We start from the raw sequence: 21,055 nt of genomic DNA, 5'->3' as shown, positions 1-21,055 counted from the left end.
CCAAAGCATTATTTGGTGGAGCAATGAGTTAGAAAACAACTTTGAATAATGTATATAAACTCATTAAATTATTCAGTGATCCAGGAATCTTACTCTTAGATTTATACTTTGAATTCAGAAAGAAAAAATCCTATAATATTCATTGTCATCCTTTATGTGTTAGTAAAGAACTAAAAACAATCAGGTTGCTCATCAATCAAAAAAAGAGTGAAATTATGGTAAAATGTAATGGACACTTATAACATAAGAAAGAATACATATAAAGAAATATGTGATGCCTCCCAGAGGTATCTTAAATTCTAATGTCTAAAGTTGAATTAGTTATTTTTTTCCTTCTCTTTTCCAATCTTCCCTATTCTGTCAGGTACCATCACCTTTTCAGTGTTATAGGTTCAAAAGCAGAAAATTATTCTAGACTCCACTAGATAACTGCTAATTCCCACTATTTTAACTTTCCTCACATGTCTAGAATTAATTTCCATTTCATACAACTACTGTTCATTCAGATCATCTGGCCTATACTATTGTGACAATCTTCTCATTGATCTCTCTGCTTCAAATCTCTCACCACTTTAGTTCATGTTACACAGTACTGCCTTAAGAATTTTCTTTAAATGCATATAAATTCTTCTGATAAGTTTTAAAAATCCAACATAACTTTGGATTTTGTATCCAATATACATTCCCAGCCATCCTTTTCAGTCTCAATGGACATTTCCCCTTCTGCATTCTGTGATGTCACCAAACTGACTTTCTCCTTGTTCTTCAGTCATAACACTTCATCTCCCATCTCCATGACTCTGAAAAGCCTGTTTTCCATAACTGGGATACACTCTTATCTCCACCTCATATAGTCCCCCTTTTCCTTTAAGGGGAAATCAAATCAACACTACCATTCCTGGAAAGAACTCATCAAACCACTGCACTATTACGTCATTCATCATTTCAAAATCTTCTTCTCTGGTCAACATTCTCTATATGTGTTGTCCTTTTGAATAGAAATTCTTCAAGGCCAAAGATTGTTTTGCTTTTTGTTTTTGTATCTTCCAGCCTTATTTAATATAGTGCTTGGTATGTAGGAAGAGATTAATAAATGCTTTTCACTTATTCATTCATTAATTCATCAAGTACAATTATTTTCTAACTATTTGCTCACTTAAGTATAGGCCTTTGCCCACGTGCCAGGGCTCAAATGGTTCACAAGATGTGGAAAGAGGTACCCACTTCCACTGGCAATTATTAAACCAACTTCCAAGTTCCCTTTTACTACTCTTTGGATTTGTGGGATCAAGAAGAGGACCATTGGTGGACAAGAAGTAGGAACAGGGCAGAAACCACCATGAAAAATGCAAAGTTGCTTGAAAGGCATCTTAACAAGGACTAATCATGTGGGAACTGAACGACTAAAATCCATTCAGGCAAGAAAATGAAGATCCTCATTTTTGTTCCCCCTTTCCCTCTCTCAACAAGAGGGCAGGCAAATTGCCTTGGAATCTGATGCTTCCCTTCAGGCTTGGGAAGAGCTTGCCCTTGTGTGCATTTAAAATTTCACTGTTTTTTTAAGTCAGCAAAAGTGATAAAGCTGTTAAGTAAAAGAATTGCTAAACTATGTATTCCTGATTAAAGGGGATAGTGAAGGGAATGACTGTGAATAAACTGGGACAGGAGAAAGATCTAAAGTTGTTCAGTTTGCCATAAATTTCTGTCAAGGATCACTCTGTTTATTTGAATAGTTTACCAGAGCAGAGAAAATACAATCACTGGGGTTTCTCTAGTAACATTTCTTCATTTCTACCTCCTGCACCTTTCTCTTTAGAGACTAAGGTGGTGGTTATTAAGTTCTCTGTGCAGTGATATTTGCCTCTTCTGACAAATCCCATTTTCCCTCCCCTGGAGAATTGTTTTCCTTTGAATTTTCATACTTTCACTCTTGAGAATCTTCTCTTCCTCCTGGGCTTTTCTCCCCTTGAGCATTTTAGCCGATCTTTCATTTGTATCTTTCATTTGAAAGTATCTTTCATTTGAAACATTTAGACTCTGCTTTCCCCAGATCCAAAAGTCTTGTCAGCCTGAACCAAGACTTCCTATCCTTCTCAATAACAAATTCTAAGAGGCAGCAGTCACTTTCTCCCATAGTTCCCATCAGTTTTATTCTGAAAACCAGTTCCCCTTTATTAGTGAGAGCCAGATCCATAAAAGGAATTTTCCCTTTTTGGTTCCTCTATATTTTAAAATACAAGAGTGGAAATAAATTCAATCAGTCCCCAAATGGCTTCATATCATGGCATCATAACTGAGTGAGAATTCTTGTACTGAATCAATCACTCAATAAAAGGTTTTAGCCTAGGTGCAAAATGTTCTTGATTAGTTTACGAATTCTTAAAAGCCACTGGATGAAATGGAATGTCTTACACAGGAAGTACATTTGGATCTGTTGAAAACATTTGACTATATCCTGTGCAGAACTTGAATAAAACTAGCAAATTAGTTTGGAACTGCACATTTGAACATTTGGCAGGTTAATATGAAATTATCAGCTAAGTGACACTGGGCAAGTCCCTTAATTTAGCTTCATTTTCCTCATCTGAAAAATGGGAATAATAGCACCTACCTCACAGGATTATTGTGAGTATCATGGGAAGTAATATATATAAAGCACTTACAAACCTTAAAATGCAAAATCAATACTAAATATTGCTCTTGGCTAGGTCGTGTTGGAGGCCTTCCAAGCAAATCCCTGAGGAGGAATTTCTTAGGAGTGCTTGGGAGTGGAGAAAAGGGAAACTTGGCTACATTCTTCCACCATGACCCGGGAAGGGCCTTGTGAACTCTGGAAAAGTCAGGAAGATGTAAAGTTCATAACCTGCTTCAGGAACTTAAGTAATATGAAGTTTTCTTTTACGAAATGCGATAATAATAGTATCTATCTCCTAGGATTGTTGTAAGAAGTCAAATGAGATATCTATAAAGCTCTTTGCAAATCTATATATCAAAACTTCTTTAAGAATGAGAGCTATTATTATAACCTTATTCTGACTTAGTACCTTATAATTCTTTGTAGGACAATCCCGTCTAAGGTGATTATTGGATGTAATGAAAAGCAAAGCACTGCAGTAGTTTTCAGCCCCGTGCTTCACTAAATGTAGGTTAGTGAATACAAACTGAAAATAAAGTCTACTTAAAATATAAGTATGCCCTAAAAATAATAAGTACTTAGCTGTGAAATTTTTACTTTATATTTCTTCTCATTCAAGGAAAATATGTTTTGTTCTCTTTTGAAAACATAACTTATGTTATCATACAATATATGCAATGGCATTGAGTATATACTAAAAATGTGGTTATGGACCACATTAAAATTTTATATGAGACAATTTTGGAGAGATGGGAAAGGGAAGAGAGGGAGGAAATCAAGGGTCATATTTGTATCCATGATACACAACGATTTAAAGAAAGATATCAGAATATCATTGAACACAATTATATCAGGAACATACCTTTCCTCTGTAAGGCAGACCAGGTTTGAACTGCTTTCGGGTCTCCTTGCTATATCTGATCTCAATAAGTTGTTTTTGCACAGGGGTAGAATCATCAAATGTAACCTGCTGACTGCCATCAACACTGGTCACCGTTGCCCAAATATTGACAGTGCCTCGAAAGTGTTCTGGGACATCAGCTGGCATCATATCCTTCACACAGACGTCAAAGACCGCAGAGCCGTGTATCTGCACAGAAAGTCAAGAAGGAAATGTTATATATTCAAACAACTTTTGGTGAAACTTTGCCTTTCTTCCAGGATCTGGTACTTTGTTTCTTTTGGCAAAAAGGGGATAAGCAGAATGTCAAAACCTGGCTCAATCCAAAAAGAAACACAAATTTACAAACATATGTCTTTCATAAACCTTTAATCTAAAAACGTGGTTGACAGGAATGGTTTGTTTAAGTCAAGAGTTTTATTTATGCCATGAATAGGAAACCTTTAGCCCATGAACTTGGGCTCTTTCATCTTGCTCACCAGTTCATGCAACAGGACATGATAGTTCTGTCAGGGCTTAGTTCTGGAAGAAAGTAAGAGGGATTCCAGGCTTCCAGAAGGGGATATTATACTCTCCCCCATTATTGTGCTGCCCTTGTGATTGTGAACTCTGAAATTCCCTTCTTTGATCATAATCTCCTGTCCTTCCACTTTTCCTTCTGCCTCACTTTTCTTAAAGCGATCCATCCTTGTGATGAGACCTTTAGTCCCTTGTTCTTTCTCTGTTCTCCCAAACTCTAAACTCATTATCAGGCTTTAGTCTTGACCAGTTCATCTCTATGCTTTGAAGCTCTTTTCCCCTTGTCCTAGTGCTATTGATGCCTTTGTAGTTATTCAGTCGTGTCTGGTTCTTCGTGAGCCTTTGGATCATGCCATGCTCATACTGTTGATGGAGTTTTCTTGGCAAAGATAATGGAAGTGTTTGCCATTTCCATCTCTAGTGGATTAGAGCAAACAGAGGTTAATAAGTGTCTGAGACTGAATTTGAACTTACGTATTCCTGACTCTAAGCCTAGAGCTCTGTCCACTGAGTCATCTAGCTGCCTCTTTACTACCTTACCAACCCTCAACCTTTAGTGACTTGCACCACCTCTTTCTTCCATTACTACATCAATGCTGCTGAATGCCATTGAATGAAATTGCAAAACTGTATTTTCACTGGGTTTACTACAAATTCATACAAGCTAATCTAAACAAAGACCTCACTGCTGGATTCTTCCATGACTGAATCACTTAGAAATGTATCAGGTTCAAGAGTTTATTTATTTTTTTTCTTTAGGAGTTCATTTATGGCTTGCTCGATTTCTCCAAGATTGAATTGTTTTAGATTTTCACTTCCTATTTTGTTAATTTGTATATTTTTAAAGTACTATTTCCAGTAAGTTTTAATTTGGATGGCATTTAGTTTCTGAGGATAGTGATTTTTAATAATTTTCCTATCCTATCCATTGCTATTCACATTCTCATTTTGATTTTGGCAATCTGGGTTTTCTTTTATTTTGCTCAAATGAGCTAAAATTTTATTAATTTTATTAATTTTTAAAGGCTCAGTTTTAATTTATTTCTACTTTGATTTCAAAATTTTCATTTGCCCTTGTTTTGCTAAATTAGGATTTTTTTTCCCTGTAAATATAGCACTAAGCTTCTTCAGTAATTTTAGCTTAATCTACTTTAAGGTAACTGTACCTACCAGCTCTTTTCCATTCACCTAAACAATTCCTCAGTCTCTCATTTCTTATTCCTTTTTCTAATCTTGGAGTTACTTAATTTGTTAGTTCCAAACAGTCTAGCTGTTTAATCAATTCTCTCAATTAAGTAATCAAGTAACACCTCTCCCTTCCTGTTCTCCCCTTGAACTTTAGTTCTTTTTTAAACTTCATTTTCTGTGTTTTCTAAAAAAAAAAATTTCCCCTCACTCTCTTCAGCATTAACCTTCATTTCTGTTTATTCTAGACTTTTATTCTTTGACTCAGGGTCTTTATGTATATTTAGTCTTTCTTTAGTCTATATTCCTCATAGAATTAAAATTTCTAAGGTACCTATTTTGATTTGCTTCTTCTAAGCAGCATCTATTGCCTTATAGATCCTGTCTCAGTCTTTTTTATTTGTTTATTTTTTTTTGGTTTTTCCTCACTCTTAGAAATAAAAATTCCTGGGGTAGCTAGGTGTCGCAGTGGATAGAACACCAACCCTGAAGCCAGGAGGACTTGAGTTCAAATTTGCTCTCAGACACTTAACACTTCCTAGCTGGGTGACCCTAGGCAAATCACTTAACCCCAATTGCCTCAGCAAAAAAAAAAAAAAAAAAAAAAAAAAAAACCTCTAGGCAATAAGGAAGCTTTTGTTCTATGGCAGAAATTTTTCTATGACTGTACAGTTCATTATTGACCTTTGCCTTTCCCGTGTTAATTTTTTTCCTATTTGCCTTGAAATCCCCTTCCTGGATTCATGCCTTTCTTCTCTTTTAGGTGTCAGTTGCCTCCCCCCCCCCCCAGTAGCCATGATTCCCCTTCTCCTGGGGTATTTTGAATGGTTTCTCTAAGCTCCAAATCTCTGAAGATTATACCTATTTCTCTTTAAAAATACTCTCCTCTCCCATAGGAACATTCATCTGTGGTACCCCCTCGAAACCATTAAAATAAGATTTTCCCATTTCTTTCTTTCTTCCTTCTTTCCTTGCCTTTGCTTAAATTGAGTCACTTGTAGGCTCTTTTCTTCCCAAGAGACTAACAGGAGTTATTTTTCCTTGATTGTTAGTCTTTGACTTGAACTTAATACATCACATATTTCTTTCTATCTTCTTCTCCAGTCTGCTTTTAAATACCCTCATATTCGGGGGCAGCTAGGTGGCACAGTGGATAGAGCACCAGTCTTTAATTCAGGAGGATCCGAGTTCAAATCTGATCTCAGACACTTAACACTTCCTAGTTGTGCGGCCCTGGGCAAGTCACTTAACCCCAGCCTCAGGAAAAAAAAAAAAACAAAAAACAAACAAACAAAAAAATACCCTCACGTACTATGATTCAGGCCTACCAAAAACACTGATTGAGGCTGAACAAACTGTGATTTATGAATGTAATGGAATATTATTGTGCAATAAGAAATGATGAGCAGGTAGATTTTAGAAAAACCTGGAAAGACTTGTACAAACTGATACAAAATGAAATGATCAGAACAAGGAAAACATTGTACATGGCATCAGCAAAACTATATGATGATCAAATAGAAATGGCTTAGCTTTTCTCAGCAACACAGTGATCAAAGACAAGTACAAAGGATTCATTGTGACTTAGTTCTTCTAGGTGGTTCAGTGATCCAAAGCAATTCCAATAAACTTTGGATGGAAAAAGCCATCCATATCCAGAAAAAGAACTATGATGACTAAATGTAAATCAACACATAATATTTTCACTTTTTTTCTTGTGATTTTTTTCCTTTTATCCTGATTTTTCTTACATGACACAATATATATGGAAATATGTTAAAAAATGAATGTACATGTATAACAAAAAAAGTATTTTTTGTAACTGGGGAAAATAATAATAATAAAACCTCAAAGGATCCATGATGGAAAATGCTATGCACATCCAGATAAAGAAAGATTGACTCTGAATCCATATTGAAGCATCCTTTTTTAAACTTATTTTTACCTTTTGATCTGTTTCTTCTTTCACAACTATGACTAGTATGGAAATATGCTTAATATAATTGTATATATAAAATCTATATCAAATTGCCTGCTATTTTAGAAAAAAAAAGAAGAAAGAAGGGAAAAATCTAGAACTCAAAATCTCATTAAATGAATGACAAAAATGGTCTTGACAAATAATTGTGAAACAAAAAACTATTTTTAAAAATGCACTGATTCACCTGTGGTAGTTTGCTGGGAAGTTTAGTCCATGATATTTCAGGCTTATTTCTCCCCAGTCACTATTTGACTTTTGGGCAGCTAAGTGGTAGTGTTGGGCCTGTAGCCAGGAAAACCTGAGTTCAAATGCACCGCAGACACTTACTAGCTGTATGACCTGGGCTAATCACTTTATCTCTATTTGCCTCAGTTTCTTCACTGAGATACCAGAGATATATGGTGAGGATCAAATGAGTTAATGATTGTGAAGCACTTAACATAATCCCTGAAACATACTAAATGCTATCTAAATGTTAGCTATTGTTGTTATTATCCTTGTCCTCTTAAATACAAATTTAAAAAATTTTAATGGTCTCTGTTATTTTGTTGTTACTATCCTTGGTGGTTGTATTTGTTTGTCCTTCTTATATTTCTGTTGCTTGAGTATTTGAAAAGCAAATAATTTCCTAGATTTGGTTTTCTGGAATGTCTCTATTGCCTTTTTTTCTTCTACCATCTTTTTTTCATTAATGGGTAGGATTAAGTTTGCAGGTTTGATCATCTTGGGTTACACAATGAAAGCCTTTTACTTCTTAGGAAAACATTATTCCATTTCCTTCTGAAGTTTCTGGTGAGTGAATAATAATCTTGGCTTATTCAAATTTCCTTTCCTTTATATTTGAGAGGCTTCCATGATTCAGTCTGCTTTTCCTTGATATGTGGGAGGTCTTCTGATTGCTTAACAAGATGTTTTATTCAATGTTGAAGTTCTGAAATTTGATGAAATTAAATGATGATTTTTAAATAGTTAAACTTTGGAACCTTCACTATAAGAGTCCAGTGGATTCTTCAAATTTTTACTTTGCTTTCTATTTCCAATACTTTTGTGTAATTTTCTTGTATGATTTCCTAAAGTGTAATATTCAAGGTTTTTGTATCATCATTTTTTTTTCTGGAAATTCAATAGGATTATAGGATATAGGAATACAGATTTAAAGCTAAAAAGAAACTTAGAAGCTATCTAGTTCAACCCATTCATTTAAAAGATGAGGAAATTTAGACTCAAAAAGGCTAACTTGTCCAGGGTCATATAGCTAAAAAAGTGTTTGAAGCAAAATTTGAACTTACATCTTCTTGACTTCAAGAGCCAACCTTGATTCACTATGTCACCTAGTTGTCTCTAAGTTTTCTCATCAAGATCAATTATGATAGTTTGTACAGGTATCAAGTGTTCTTCCTATTTTGTTTGTCATAATTTGCCTTAATATTTCTTGTTATATCACTGAAGTTTTACAATCCATACATGCTACTCCCTATTACAAATGCCCGTCATTTTATTCTTTATATTCAATGTTGTATATAACTTCAAACTTTTGGGTAGTGAATAAAGGGAAGAATGCATTAGGAAATGAAGGCAATGTTTTTTAAAAAGTTAATAAACTATTTATTTACAAAAATCAAATCCCCTACTTTCTTCTCTACACATCAATTTTCTTTTCAGAGCTTTAATTTATCTTTTTATTTCCTCCTTTTACTTCCTTCAAATTCTTTAATTAAGTTTCTCAGATATTTTGGAGTCTTTTGAATTTTTTCCAAATGAATTTCTAAGGATTCAATTATAGTTATTGTAACACTATTTTCTCATTCTAGAGCTATCTCCATGGAGTCTTTTCTTCACTGTATTTATCTATTGGGATATTTTTGTTTGCTCACCTAATATTCAGTCTCTTTCTAGTTTTTATGCAGAATTTTTCTTGAGAGGTATCTATCATCTTTTTCTTCTATTTATTCTCCTCCTTCCTCTCCCATCCTCTTCTTCTTGCTATTTTTCTGATTTATTTGTTTTATATCTTGCTGTTTTGAGTCAATAAAGAGGAGCTGGACTTAAGGCATGACGATTCAACCAGCTACTTTATGGGAACATAAAATTCTGACTGAATTTAGGTAACATTTTCTTTAGAGACTGTGAGGAATTAACTAAGTAAAGACTCTCATGGGAATATAACCTTAAAATATAATTGTGACTTGAGATTTTATAATAACAAATAGAGCTATAGTTAAAAGCTGCAGGTGTTGTCACCTCCTATTTCCCACCACTTCTTAATTAGTATTTAAGTACTTCTCTTAAAGGTGATCATGTCTTTGAATTCTACATCTGCTTGCAGAGCAGTTCTCTAAGGAAACTTAAATTAAGAGTTTATTATTATTGACATATTCTTTTGTTTCTGGGTTATATTTCTGCAATTAAAATATAAGCCCAGACTCCTCCCAAACAGCCGAAGAGAGTGGGAGCTTGGAAGGCTTCTGTATTTAGGCTATTTAATCTTGGGTTTCGAAGTTCTGCTTTGTACTCCTTTTGCTGACAAACATGTTGTCAAATGGTAGATGCCCTTTTTCATGGGATTGTAATAAACCCCTTTTTTGCTTTTTTTTTTTTTTTTTTTTTTTTTTTTTTACTCTGAGAGTCTCTGATTTTTTTTTTTTTTTTTTTTTTTTTTGTGGACACTACTGTTCCACAATTTGGGGGCTTGTCCGGGATATTTCCTGTTTGTAAGGAGTGTCTCCTATACAGAATTCTTGAATAGGTGCTCTCCAGAGAATTCTCTAGTGGTCCTTGGACTAAGCTCAGGAACTCCTGCTTCAATAAAGTAAACCCCAGAAGAAAAACACCCAGAAAAAAAAGCAAAAGAAAAAAAAAAGAAATGAGCTAGCAAAGAAAGGACTAGTTCAGCCCAAGAAATAAACTAGCTGAGAAAAGTTTGAAATCAGCCATGTAACCCAAGTAAAGCCAAAAAACTGGTGAGGGAAGTAGAGATCAAAATTGGTGAGCTATCTGGGTGACTGGGATTGGGATTGGGAGAATCTAGACTGAAGGCTCCCATTTCTCTTTGATATTGAGGAAATCCTAGGCAGTTCATTCCATAAAGATTTTCTTCTTTTCCTTTGGTAAAATCAGGTGAGTCCTCCATTAAAGAGGATAAGACTGAATCATGGGAAAGGAACAAATCTAAAGTAGCTGACTCTAAGAACTTATACATTATTCCAGAAAGTAACCCTCTAGATAATGGCCTTAAAACAAAATGAACAGGAAAGGGCAAAAAGAAAATGATTAAATATTGTTGTTTTTGTTTGGGCAGGCACCTCTAACTCGAAGGAGATGTCTCCTAGCCAAGAAATGGATTATCCAATATCTGGGTGTTCCAAAAATTGAATCAGTATGCAAATTCAAAGGAGCCTATTAATTCTGAGGAGAGTGAATATGTAGTCTTGAATATGTAGTCTTGTAGTTGCCAACTATGGGAAATCTGTTTTGAAGGAGGAGGGAGAACTCCCTCTCAGCACTGCCTCCTCCCTATGCCCCCCAGATGACCACTGCTCCTAAGGCTTTGACTCCAGAACTCTTCCTTGTTTCCACCCCAAGGAAGAGCTGAGCTCAATTGATTTAAAACCATTGACTATTTCCTTTCCTCCTGGCCCTCTTCAGTGGGAGCTTAAGCAAATAGTAAAGAATCAAGAAAACTTTCCACTTCCTGGAAAGATTAGCTTGTTAATTTGTTTCAATTGTGGACTGGAAAGGCATGTGAAGAAGGATTGCCCACAGGGGAAGAGAGAGCAAAAGATCTATTCCCTCATAGAAATGGAGAAAGAGTGTCGGGGCTCATTGAAAAAAACCCACTCAGAGACCTTGATAAATTTAAGAATGGGAACAAAGAGGAATTGGTTTTCTTGATAAATTCCAGGGCTACTAAATCCTCTATAATTCAATTGCCCTGGGGGTCCAGATTGTCCAAAAACCTCTCTTAATTTCCAGTAGGAAAGGAGAAAAATTTTATTGTACCTTTTACGGAAGTTTGGGGATTAGAAAGAATTAGATTGAAGGACCCATATATGGTGGTTAGGCCAGACAAGACCCCATTCCTTTGGAGGGAAAAAAGAGTAGTAACAGATGTATTATTAGAAGCTTGCACATCTCTCTTTAATACCCCAATACTATCAGTTAAGAAGGGAGATGGATCTTATAGGTTGGTGCAGAATTTGAGGGAAATTAATAAAACAGTCCTCCCTTCTTATCCAATAGTACCAGATCCATATACAATAATGGGAAATTAGTATTGCAGTGTTAAAAGATGCTCTCTGGGCTTGTCCCCTATATCTTGAAAGCAGGAATATCTTTGTCTTTGAATGGAAAGACTCCAAACTAGAAGAAAACAGTAATATAGGTGGTGCATTCTACTCCAGGGACATATAGAATCCCTTAATCAGTTTGGGCAAGTACTAGAAAACTGTTTTGGGGAAATTTAGAGCTTCCCTGGGTACCCAGATCTTGCAATATGTTGATAAAAAAGAGTAGGTCAGTGAGGCTTCCAATGAATTGCTAAATTACCTAGGGAGGGAGGGGCTCAGAGTCTCAAAAGGAAATTAAAATTTGTGGAAAGGGAAGTAAGATACTTGGTGCACTTAATTAGTGAGGGGAGTAAACTTTATTTGCTTGATCAAGCCTTGGAGTTATTAGAAAAGAAGGAAGGGAATATTTATAATGATTCTAAGTATTCCTGGAGAGTGGTATATGTCTTTGGAAAAATTTGGGAAGAAAGGGGCATGGTTAAAAACCTCTTACTGCCTAAGATCATTGCTACTATACATGTGAATAGATATCAACTGGTCAGTCCTTTGAAGCCAGATGAAATTATCTCGCAGATGAGGAAGCAAGAAGGGCAGGGAATGAGTATGTGCTGACCCCCTGTTGATCTAAATCCTTTACCCTAAGTCTAGCCTCTCCACCTTTGCCAGAAGAGAAAAAATGATGAATGGAAGAATTGGGAGCCCAGGAAGATTATAATGGTAAATGGTACTTCCTCAATGGCCAGGAAGTGCTAAATAAAGCAAGTATGAGATAGCTTTTACTACAAGCCAGTCATTGGGATGTCCAAAACCTGTATGATGAAATCTTAACCCAGTTCATATCTTCTGGCCGATATACCCTGGAGGGTTGCCTTATTTGTTGAAGGACAAATAAGTCTGCCCTGCACCAGATACCAGCAGGAGGGAGGCTCCTGGGAATTAGACCTTTTCAGAGCATATGAGTAGACTTTTCTGAGCTGCCTTTGGTGGGTTGCCTCAGATGCTTGCTTGCCATAATAAACCATCTAACCTCATGGGTAGAGGCCTTCCCAGTGACCCAAACTACTTCTTAGGCTGTTAGTCAGATCTTGTTGGGACAAATTATTCCCAAATATGGGATGGTGAAGAGGATAGACTCGGACCAGGGGACTCATTTTCCCTCTAAGGTTCTCCAGTCCCTGGAAAAGGCCTTGGATATTACCTAGGAGTTTCATATTCCTTGGCACACTCCTTCCTTGGGTAAGGTGAAAAGAATGAATCAGGAGATCAAGAGGCAGCTCACTAAATTAATGTTAGAATGCCTCCCTCTGGCCCTCCTCAGAATTAGGACCAAACTCCAGAGGGATATTAGATTATCCCTTTATGAACTCCTCTTTGGACATCTTTATCCAGGAAAAAGAGAGAAACTGGAACCCCTATATTTGACAGTAGAGACAAATTCTTCAGGAATTATGTGTGTTCTCTGGTAAAATATTTGACTATGTTGCAGAATAAAGGGTGATTGCTCAGACTCCACCACTAGGGTTTCCTATACATAAATTTCAACCTGGAGATTGGGTGCTGATCTGGATATGGAAAAAGGAAAAACTCCTTCCCTCCTGGAAGGAACCTTTCCAAGTCTTGCTGACATCAGACACCACTATGAGGACCAAGAGAAAGGCTGGACTCATCATACTTGGACTGAAGGACCAGTTATCATTCTCACAGAGTGGACAATAGATTCAAATCATTCTGGTGACCTCCCATTGGAGGGATACATGAGCCTTGAGAGTATACGTAGGAAGTTTGTGATCTGTCTGTTTCTTTTAGTATTTCTGTTGTTGCTGACTTTGGAGACAGACATTTTTACTGTAATTACCAGGCATGCAAATGTTGTGGTAATAGATAGTCCCAGATAGAATTTGGGGGTACAGGAGGTTCAGTTAGACAAGGATGGACTCCTGTGGAGTAAAAAAACATGCCAGGTTTAGAGGGATTAGAAACTAAGAACAAGCTGGTTGAGGAAATGTATCAAGAATGATGTGAGAGGTCTTCAAAGGTTAATAAATAAAATTGTGAGAAATTGAGTGAAGACACTCTCATGGGAATATAACCTTAAACTATATTTAATAACAATACTTTATTATAACAAATAAAGCAATAGCTAAAAAGTTGTAGGTATTGTCCCCTCCTATTTCCCACCACTTCTTAATCAGCATTTAAGTACTTCTTTTAAAGATGATAATGGCTTTGAATTCTATATCTGCGTGTATATCAGGTCTCTAGGAAAACTTAAATTAAGATCTTATTATTACTGACTTGTATTCTTTGTTTCTGGGTTAGATTTTTGTGATTAGAATATAAACCTAGACTCCCCCAAAGAATGGGAGAAAAAAGCCAGCTTGGGGGAGGATGGAGGCTTCTAAGTTTAGGTTATTTAATCTTGTGTTTCAAAATTATGCTTTGCATTTCTCTTGCTGACAAACAACACCTTATTAGATGGCATCTCGCCTTTTCTTATGAAATTGTAATAAACCCCTTTTTGCTTTTTCTTACTCTAAGAGTCTATGTTTTTGTGGACACTGCTATCCCACACAGAATTATAGGTCACTGTATGTGCAAGAATGTTTGTGGCAGCCAGAAACTGGAAACTGAGTGGATGCCCATCAATTAGGCAAATAACTGTTTGGACATGTATACATATATTGTATTTAACTTATACTTTAACATTTAACATGTATTGGTCAACCTGCCATCTGGAGGAAGGGATAGGGGGGAAGGAGGGGAAAAGTTGGAACAGAAGATTTTGCAATTGTCAATGCTAAAAAATTACCTATGCATAAATTTTTTGAAAAAATAAATAAATAAAAGAATTATAGGTTACCCCTAATTCTTATTCATCAGTAACTGAATTTACTTCATATTATCTGGAGAGCCTTCATCTCCCCTCTCACACTTCAAAATTCATCTATCTTGATCCACCAAAGTTCTCCTCCATTGTTCTAGTCTCTAAGAAAAAGCTGTTCCTTTTCTTTACTTCCTAACAGATACGTATTAAACACCCACTATGTGAAAAGCATTATACTGAGTGCTGAAAATACGCATAAAAACAAAAGTCCCAACCTTCCAAGAGCTTACATTCAATTATGTATAATACATAGAAATGTGGATAATTCAATTTCCCCATCTCTCATAAAAATCTATGACAAAATGCTCTACCCTGATCCTTTGTCAGATAAGTCAAAGGTGTGAAACAAGTATGAATAAGGACATGACATTAACATTGGATCAAGTGCTAAGTCTTTGAATCTGGAAGTCCTTGAAAGCCATTAGTTGCAGAGAAATTATGTTATACAATGTATAGTTTTATATGTACATATATACAATATATTATATATAATATACAATGCATTTGGATGATTGAGGAATTTAGAACTGGGGGACTTGTAGAAAAACAGCAAGTCTGGGCTATGAGAGTAGCTTCAGGACATGCACTACTACAGAAAGGTAATAAATACTTAGGCCTTAGAGAGGGACAGACTTTGTAAGAGAGATGACACCTGAACTAATCTGTGGAGGAAGTTAAGGATTAAGGGAAGGAGAGGAGGGAGATCATTTTAGACACAAAGCTGAAAGATGGAATGGTATATTTATGGAATAAGTTGTTGTTCAGTTTGAAAGAGAAGAGTAATAGGAAGTAAATCTGGAAAATAAGTGATAATGCAGCCAAAGAGATTAAGCAGTGTTCAACCAAATGAAAGTAAGATCAATAAAGGGTAATGTCAAGTGAATGAAATGAATTGTAAAAGCTATTTCACAAGATGGAGACAGTGTTGTAAAATTTGAGTGAATGTTGGCTATGCCCCAGGGCCAGGTTTCTATTTTCAGAAATCACCTGGTTTACAAGGAGTGGAACCCTTTCTTTGTGAGACTAAGTTAGGGCCACCTTGTCATTGAAACTCCCATAGAAGGTAATTTAGTAATCCTAACGGTGTGGTTGAGTTGAATGTTTTTCCTTATTTATGACTTAAAATGTGGGGTCATTTGCCCAGGCTAATCAGGGCAAAGATCCAGCCTTTAGAGAGTGTTATCCCAGGCCCCTATATAATTGTTGTCTGTTAACTGAGCCTTGCCTCTCCTTGCCTAAGTGCTTGTGGAAAGGGAGATGCCCTTTCTCTTGAGATCGTAACAAAATTCCTTTCTGCTTTTGCCTTGGGAAATCTCCTTAATTTATTAGATTTATTTGAACTGGTAGTCTTGTCCCACACAAAGGAAGTCAAGGTAAGAGAAAGTTTACAGGAAGAGTGGCCAATACTGTCAAAAGCTGAGATGTCAAGTAAGAGAACCATTTACAAAATCCACTGGATTTAGCTAAGGGGCAAAAAGTATATAGGAAGTTAGGCAATCAAGAAAACAAGCATAAATGACTTCTTAAAAGTTTGACTATAAAATAAAGAGATCTAGAAGACATTTTGAAAGGATGAAAAGCTCAAGGAACTAGTAATGAGAATGAAAGTGAGCAAAAGAGAATGATAGAAAGGGCAAACTGAGATGGGGGATATCTGACTTAATTCAATTGTATAAATATTTAAGTACTGTGTTCATAAGGCAGAGATTAGTAATCTTCTGAGGTGAAGCAAAGATTTGGAGGGCGAGATTTAGAATGGTCTATCAGGATCTTGAGCATGTAGCAAGAGAAAAGAGGTAGCTTTAGGGAAGTGGTCTGAATTTTCCTTATCAAAGCTAATGCCTCTATTTGTGCTCTTGATACCTTCCCCTTTCAGCTTTTCTGAGAGCTTTCCCTATTAGTCACTCCCCTCCTTTCACCTTCAATTACTCCCTTTCTATTGTTCCCCCACAGTTTATTAATTTCCTTACCTCCATAGTTCTGAGAACAGGGTGTCCCACTTCATGTCTATAGTAGCCTACACCATTTATAGTCATGTTGATCATTAATTTTCCAGTTACTGGCTTCCCAAATGTATACCTGGAAGAGAATGAAATGAAGTACTTAATTTACAGAACCAAGAGATGACCACATATAAAATACCCTGGAAATCTTTTAATACTGTAATGAATGAAACCACAAAATCATAGACTCTCAGATGTAACTGTTGTTCAGTTGTATTCAGCTCTTTATGACCCCACTTGGATTTTTCTTGGCAAAAAACTACAAGAGTAGTTTGTCATTCCCTTCAATTCATTTTTGCAAGTCAAGTGGCTTGTCCAAGATCACAGAGCTGGAGACTGAGGTCAGTTTTGAACTCAGCTCTTTCTGACTCCTGACCAAGCACTATAAACACTGTTGTCTTTCAAAACTGAAGAGAAACAGAGATCATCTTATCCGACCTGAACAGACTTAAATAGAAATTCCCTATACAACATGCCAAATATATGGCTATCCATATTTTGTTTGAAGGCCTCCAGAGAAAGGAATTCTACTACCTGCTGAGGTTAATTTCTTGGGATATCATTCGGTTAGATTTTTTCTTTTGATCAAGTTTAAATCTGCCACTTAGCACATAGTATTGTACTGGTACATAGCAAGCATTTAACACTCACTTGTTCCCTTCCCTTCCTTTTCCTTCTTCCCATTATGTCTGAGAGAAGGCAGGTTGGTCACACATCAAGTGGGGAGGATAAAAAGTAGGCAACATGAATACTCCATTGATATTCTCAGGATATCTAAAGACACATTGTGGTGATCCCTAGTGCCAAACTTGTGGGGACACATGGACAGATATGATGAGTTATGAGCTGAATTACTGGAGGGATCATCCAAATTGATGTGTTCATCACAGATGTATTGAGTACAGACTCATCTGGAACTTGTAAGGTCACTGATCTATTTCAGATAAACTCCTGCCAAATATGGTTTTCCCATCTTATATTTGTGAAGATGTTTTAAAAAAAAGTCTAAGACTTTCCATTTATTCTTATTCAAAATCATCTTCTTAGGTTAGGTCAGCATACTTGTCTTCAGATTTGTTTTGGATCCTGATTCTACCATCCATTGTATTGGCTGTCCCCTCCCCACCCTCATAAATCTGATAAGCATACCTCTATGCTTTTAGCTAACTCATTAATTTAAAAAAACTCTAAAGGGCACAGGGCCTACAGATTTCTCCACCACAGATTTACTTTCAAAGTAACAATGAACCATTCAAGACTAAATGTGGATTAAAATTGCTCAACCAATTCCGATTTTATTCAATTGTATGTCTAACTCTTCACTCTCAGGCCTGTCCATAGGAATAGGGGAGAGACTTTGTCAAATGCTTTGATCTATATAAGCTATAGCTAAAGTATTCCTCTAATCGACCAGTCTAGTGAACTTGGAAATGAAATCAATTTTGCATGACCTGTTCTTGATAACTCTTTAAAATCACTGCTTCCTTTCTTAAATGATCACTAACTGTTCCTTTATTATCTGAGTTCTTCAGTGTAGATACTTATTCCAGCAAGAAAAATTCATCTACACCATCTCTTCCTAGGTAGTTCCTGTCAATTACTTTTGAAGCTCCTCTCCAAGGCAATCCCAATAAACTTTGGATAGAAAATGCCATTTGTATCCAGAAAAAGAACCATGGAGATTGAATGAAAATCAATACATGCTATATTCACTTTTCTGGTTTTTTTTTTTTCTTGTCATGGTTTTATCTTTTTGTTCTGATTTTTTTCTTCTAACATGATTCACAAAGAAATGTGTATTTAAAAAGTTAATATAATACACACACATACACACACACACACACATATATATATATATATATAATAAAATAAAATTCATATGTAGGGGAAAAAACTTTTATAGCTCCTCCCCTATGATCCATCCAGTGTACTGAGGGTCTCCTCTAAGTCTTGATACATTTAATGGATATCATTAGAACTTCGTGGCTCCTCTTGTTACGTCACATAACCAGCTCCTTTTCTTTTCCAATCCTATCTCCACACTGATATCTCTTATGCTCTTAATTGATGAATAAAGGCAATTGTATTTTAGTGCATAGAGATGTCAAAGCCAGGAAAAGCTAGGTAACACACTAGTTGAGTGACTGGACAGATCTGGACAGTTAGTTACATAGAAGCATCCAGCTTTCCTCCGCAGAAGGAGTTTACTCACCTAAGAGTTTCCTTCATCAGGAAAACCAGAGGTCTAGTACCTACTATGTCTCTCCCTTATTTCACTTATAACACATTGGTCATCATTGGAAATATGCCCCAGCCCACCTGAATCTACAGTGTGTCTCTTTCCATTGCCCCTTGGATCACCCACCACCTTTACTTCTCAGAAGTACTAGTCTTGGAAGTTTTGTAAACAGATAACATTTGTATTATCAGATAATCTTTTTAAAATATTCAGAGCCCTTATAAAAGGGGGTCTTCTGAATGAGCCCAGACACTGCAGCCTATAGCTACTTAGGAAACTATTCTGTTGATCTTCTTGATCATCATTTATCAGGGTAAGTACATTATTACTCCATAACTTTCTTATAAGCTCCCTGGATCTGAGTTTTTTGAAAGTCCCATCCATAACTAGAAGGAATCTGGAGAACATAAAGAAAACTGTAACCTGAAGTAGAAATAACCACTTAGATCATTTCCTAGGGTTTACAGAGCCTTTGCTTACAGACCTCCAATGACCAGGATCTTATTACCATGTGAGGCAGCTCTTGGGATTGATGTGCATATAAAAGCTCAGAGATTTAGATCTCAGGTTATATGGGCAATATCTGTCCTCACCAGTCAGATTCTTCTTCCTGCCCTTCATTTTCCTATGTCCTATGTTCCTGTATCTCTCCTGTTCTCATAAACAATTCTGATGATTATTTGGAAGGTCTTTCTCTCAAGATGGAGTCTACTTCCCTACATCTTCCACACATTGCTCTTAGTTTTATCCTCTGGGATCAAATGGAACCAGTCTACTCATTTATTCATATAATCTGAAATAGACCAGTCTAGTTCATAATTAAGATGGCGATGTCCTTTTACTAACCTGTGAAATCATACAGGACTTGAGGAACAACATTATTAGGCAAAACAAACTCAAGAAAACTCCAAGATCTGATTCACTTCCTAAAGGTTCAGGGTCAAAATGAATTAGGACATCTAAGAGGGATGGAAATGGCATGGTTCCCAACAGACAAACTGTGAAGGCCTCTTACCTGGCATGAACAGTCCCCTTTTCACAGGCTGCAAGATCTCTAATATACTGAGGTGGCTCAATGAGGAGCTCAAACTTGGGCAGCACTAAATGGAAAAGAATAAGAATCATGCAAACTTAGTGTGTGAAAAACAAATGCACTCTATCAGGATATCTCCATGTTATGGCAACAAAGAGTTTTGTGATCAAAAAGTGCTTCACATACATCATCTCATTGACCCTCGTAACAATTCCCTTCTCCCTCCAGAATTAAGGAGTGCAACTAATATCCCTGTTTTACATGGAAAAAATGACATTCAAATGGATTAAGTCATGTGCCAAAGCCCCATGTATGATCAGTAACCAGTAAGGGGTAGATTGGGACCTTAATTCAGGTCATCTGTTCTCAAATACAGTATTCTTTCAAGAACACTTTGGACAGTTGAGACATCAGAGAAAAGGACAAAAAAAGTCTGGATCCAAAATCATCACTTTGAGTTAAAAAAAAGAAAAAGAAACTTTTTTGAACCTCAGGTACTCCTGACTCCAGGGCTGGTGCTCTATCTACTGCACCTTCTAGCTACCCCTTAAAAAAAGGAAAGTTTAAAGGATACTCTACTTACACCACAGGGCAGCTAGGTGGTACAGTGGATAGAGCACCTGGCCTGGAGTCAGGAAATCATCTTCCTGAATTCAAATCCAGCCTTAGGCACTAGCTGTGTGACCCTGAGCAAGTAACTTCACTCTACTTACCTCAGTTTCCTCATCTGTAAAAGAAGCTGGAGAAGGAAATGGCAAACTATTCCTGTTTCTTTGCCAAGAAAACCTCATGTCAGGTCACAGAGAATTGAACATGACTGAAACAATTAAATAACTTACACTACAGGACCTAGTTCTAGGATCAAAGGAATGGAAGGGCCCTTACAAACCCACATGTCCAATGTCCCATGTTATACAGAAATCCTCTCCGTAGCCTTTCTGACATGGAAGCATAGGAATAGTAGTCTATAGGGGTATTGAATTTTGGCTATAAAAACCCTTTTGTACCCTGATCTCATTTGTTAATTACAAAGTGCCAGGGAAATAGGATCATTATGCACCTTTTATAATTAAAAAAATTCAGAACCTCCAGAGAATGACTTCCTAAGTTTATAAAGCGGTCACAAAGAGCCTACTTCCAGATAATTTTCTCTTATGTCTTGAAATTGACCTTCATAGATATTCAGACACATAGTTCTCCAGCTAAATATAGGTAATAGCTGTCCTTACCATTCAGACACTCTCTTGGAGGTTTTTTATGTCTGGTTGGAGGGCAAAAGAAAACATGACCATGTGCCCCACCAAATTTTTCATGTCACAAGAGATTCCTGATTCCCCTTCCCAGAAGCACTGCAGTCAGTGCTACATTCAACAGTCTCAAGGGAGATAG

General features: G+C 36.5%; 1 protein-coding gene across 1 annotated transcript in view; it reads right to left on the bottom strand.

The window, feature by feature from the left end:
- CPAMD8 (C3 and PZP like alpha-2-macroglobulin domain containing 8) overlaps window positions 1-21,055 on the bottom strand; it is a 157,812-nt gene that overhangs the window by 112,607 nt on the left and 24,150 nt on the right. Inside the window, exons 9-11 of the mRNA XM_074305772.1 lie at window positions 19,649-19,733; window positions 16,362-16,470; window positions 3,498-3,725 (exon numbers count right to left, since the gene is read on the bottom strand). Of these exons, the coding sequence (XP_074161873.1) occupies window positions 3,498-3,725; window positions 16,362-16,470; window positions 19,649-19,733 (422 nt within the window). The remainder of the gene's footprint in view (window positions 1-3,497; window positions 3,726-16,361; window positions 16,471-19,648; window positions 19,734-21,055) is intronic.

This window comes from Sminthopsis crassicaudata, chromosome 1, assembly GCF_048593235.1.
Source record: "Sminthopsis crassicaudata isolate SCR6 chromosome 1, ASM4859323v1, whole genome shotgun sequence".
In the NCBI taxonomy this organism is placed as follows: Eukaryota; Metazoa; Chordata; class Mammalia; order Dasyuromorphia; family Dasyuridae; genus Sminthopsis; species Sminthopsis crassicaudata.
The sequence above is the reverse complement of the archived record's forward strand: the minus strand, read 5'-3'. Positions and strand labels throughout refer to the sequence as shown.